Source organism: Blennius ocellaris (assembly GCF_963422515.1).
Source record: "Blennius ocellaris genome assembly, chromosome: 7".
Taxonomy (NCBI): domain Eukaryota; kingdom Metazoa; phylum Chordata; class Actinopteri; order Blenniiformes; family Blenniidae; genus Blennius; species Blennius ocellaris.
Genome location: NC_137656.1, coordinates 26,371,094 through 26,374,930, shown reverse-complemented (window position 1 = coordinate 26,374,930; position 3,837 = coordinate 26,371,094). Strand labels below are relative to the sequence as shown.

Sequence of the window (3,837 nt, the reverse complement as noted above, 5' to 3'; positions counted from 1 at the left end):
CTATCTGCAGCCGCACTCAGCCACCACCATGCCTTCGAACTTGTACTTGTAGGTGACCACGCCCGTGTCATCCAGGTACAGCAAGGAGATGGGGTCGAGCTGGGTCGGCACGCAACACGCTCGCGCTGCTTTCTGGGGACTGTTGATGTTGACCAGCGTTTGCACGATGGCGTGCTTCGTGGGCGTCACGTGCTTTGTCAGGGGGAAAGAGCAAACGCCGCTGCACTCAAAAGCATCATACCCGGTAGGCGCCAGAACCCAGCTGTCCCACCCGATGTCTTTGAACTCGACGTACAGGGACTGTTTCTTGCAGTGGTTTCCCTTGGCGTTGCGGCGGATTCGTGAAGCTGTGTCATAGATCAGGTTGGAGCGCATTTGGATGAGGTCCTCTTCATCAGGCTCGCCTTCTTCTTCCCCTTCCTCCCGCTCTGTCCCCAGCTCCCCCCACAGCCCATTCAGACCTGCCCCCAAATCATTCTGCAGAACATTCGACGTTTCGTGGTCGATCATCTCCTTCAGCTCGCGCTTGTCTTCACGGTGATCGCTGCTCTGATCATCCGAGAAAACAATCAGCAGGGGTTTGTGTTTATCCTCTGGGCTGGTGTCAATCTTCATGTCCCCTTCAGGGGGACTCTCATGTTCGCTGCCTCCTTTCATAACCTCAGCATCACCGTCATTAACAATACTGGCAATGTGCACCTCCAGTCGATGCGTGGTCCCACGGTCAGACTTCCGCCAGCGCTGGACGGCGGCGGTGAGGTCGAAAGCCTCCCAGCCGTTATCTGTGCCGTAAACCTGCCGTGAAGCCAGTTCCACCAGCGCCACTCGCTCTCCCCCCGCCCTGAATGCGTCTCCTCTCACATCGGTCACGTTTTCGTCCCCACCGTGTGACTCCAGTTCGTAGATGGTGACCTTTCGGTCAACGCCGGCGTAGAGGTGGCGGTCAGTCTGGACCAGAGTGTAGAGGCGAAGCTCAGCGGCGGTGATGCGTTCATGATGGGGGACGGACATGTTGAAGAGGAGGGGGTGGCGCCGCACTCCCCCAACACCCACAACACTGGGAGACGAATCTGAGCAAAAGAAGTGAACACTGAGGCGTTAGAAAGAGATTTCTGCATGATTTTAAGTATCGTTTTTCTCAGTTGTGCAATGAGACAAATGTGGATGGATTTGTTTTTCTTTCTGGGTATTCCGGTTTTCTCCTACGGTTGTTCGAAGTTAATTAGTAACTTAAATTGTCCATAGTTGTAAATGTGAGTGTGTCTCTACTGTAGACTTGTCGAGGGTGTGCCTGCCTTCATCCAGTCATCTGATCTACTCGAGGTACAGACGATGACAGATGTTTACTACAGTGAGGCTTTTTGACAGGAACAAACTCAACAAGGAGTGTCTTGGTGTTGTTAGTGTTGTCACAGCTTGTATTTGAATAAACTATTCTGTGGTTCATTCAAGCAATGGAGCAACGCTTTATTTTCAGACTGTAAATATAAACAAAAGGTGTGATTGTTCTCACTTTCACTCCTTCCAGGCCTCAAAGAGCAGAACAAGATACAGTCGTAACTTTCACACTTACATTTCTGAAATAATATATTCTCTGTACAAAGCCAACAAAAAGCTGTACCTTCATTTTTGAAGCTGCGGATGATGTTGGCGGTGGGCATGGACGTGCGGTCATTAGCAAAGCGGTTATAAAGCTCCATCATGTACTCGGGTGGCTCCTCTCGTGTACTTCCAGACGGCAAGGTAGGAGGACCCAATCCAGACAGGTTGAAAGTCCGCAAAAACTGTTCCTTCAGACTGTGCAGCACGCTCTGTGCGTCCACGTTGCTGTCCTGTTCCAGCAGCGATAGATCCACCACTCCCCCATGCCCGTCTCCCAGCCCTGGAGCCGGACGGTGCCTCTGATGGGTGCTGGAGATGGGGCTGCTTACTGCACGGCGAGGCGCCTGCAGCAGCAGCAGGACGATAGAAAACAGCAAGAACAAAGTCTTGGAGCTGCAAATGGTTCCCAGTTGAGAGATCCAAATGCTCGCCATGGGAGAAACAATCTTCAGTGTGTAAATGTTATGCCCACTGAGGTCGATTAAAAGATGATTGCATGCAACAAGGAGAGAAAATGACTGTGTCTGGACGTTTAATCCAACGGCTAATCAAATATGTGGTCGGTTCATCTGTGGCCGAAGACAGATCAGGTTTCCTGTAGCTGAGGATTGTTGTTGACCCTGGCATTGACCAACGTGAGCCTCTCTGCAGGCATGAATGCTCTCCTCCAGATCTCACAGCATTTATTCTCATGCACGACTTTCGATGTCCTCTGCGGCGTGGCTGCGGTTCCAGTGGCAGGGTGGCCGAGGCTCGTCCTGGTCTGTCCGACTCATCTCTGTTGTGTCCTCTCCGGTGTCCGTCTCTCTCTGTGCTCTGCGCTCTCTTCCCAGCTCCTGCTTTCTGTCCCTTATCTATGATATGGTGGGCTCTGCATTGCTCAGTGCTTATGGTCTCTTTGCTCTGTGTGTGTGTGTGTGTGTGTGTGTGTGTGTGTGTGTGTGTGTGTGTGTGTGTGTGTGTGTGTGTGTGTGTGTGTGTGTGTGTGTGTGTGTGTGTGTGTGTGTGTGTGTGTGTGTGTGTGTGTTCCCTTCAACTTTGTGTGATGCACATGAGTGTTATCTCACAACTTCCTTAATGAGGACTTTGTAAACACTGTCCTGTAGCCTTTTCCTAGTGCAAGAGCTATTTTGTTTGGGTGGGTGCTCCAGAGTTGATATTCTTCATTTGTTTATTTGCTTTGTAAATGGTGGAGTTCTGCGAGACGCTGTGTAGGCTTCATTGACCATTTCTTTTTGAGAAAATACTGTTGATATCGTCGAGGGCAACAGGATACATTTATGAGACAAGACAAGTCCAAATGAAATTGAAATGCAATGAGGTGTGAGGGCCTAATGGCGGACCGTGAAAAGCACTCCGTCTGCTCACTTGGAGTCAAACAACTGCATCACACCAAATAATCATTCCTGTCCAATCTTGCAAAATAGCAGTGAAAACCCCGATAAAGGCCACAATGACAGCGAAGGCGAAAAGAAATGAGGCGCACAGTTTCATCAGAAAAGAAAAGTTACAAGGATACAGTGAACGAGGCTGGATGAGTCATGAAGAAGATTCCCATCATCAAACAAGTCAGGGCTGGATGCATGAGACCTCAGAGTGAAGAACACGGGCACAGCCAGCGGCCCCCCCGGGGCCACGATGACGCAGTCTCCCACCGAGTAAATACCGGAAAATTCTCTGTTCGTCACCTGAACCCTCGTCCTACCACACAACCAACCCTCATTCCTGAGCTTCTTTACGTGACCTGCAGATACACTCCTGATTGTGGTGCGTCACAGAGATGGGAAGGAATGAGGTCTTCCTGCCTCTGCCACTCATCTGCCAGGCTGACATTTGACAGACGTTCGCGTTATCTGTCGCTTTGTTGAACTGCTGCTGCAACAGACTACCACATCTTCCTGATGGTCTCAAGAAGGCTTGATAGCAGCCGTGTCCTTTTTGCACTCGCATACAACCCTTTTCTCCCACACACACACACACACACTCACACACACACACACACACACACACACACACACACACACACACACACACACACACACACACACACACACACACACACACACACACACACACACACACACACACACACACACACACACACACACACACACACGCACAGAGCCAGGGCCTCTCCATATGGAATTCATTACCAGGCTCATGGTGCAGCAAATGTAGATTTATGAAGTTTCTATTTTTGGACTGAATGGACAATAGACAGAGCTGACATCCAAC

At 50.4% G+C, this 3,837-nt stretch overlaps 1 protein-coding gene across 1 annotated transcript; it reads right to left on the bottom strand.

Annotated features, from left to right (window-relative positions):
- On the bottom strand, positions 1-2,036 carry bmp10 (bone morphogenetic protein 10; the record flags this gene model as incomplete). Its single annotated transcript, XM_080498833.1, has 2 exons — positions 1-1,070; positions 1,622-2,036. The coding sequence occupies 2 exons, from the start codon at positions 2,034-2,036 to the stop codon at positions 1-3; spliced, it is 1,485 nt and encodes a 494-aa protein (XP_080354959.1).
- Positions 2,037-3,837: the final 1,801 nt, after the last annotated feature.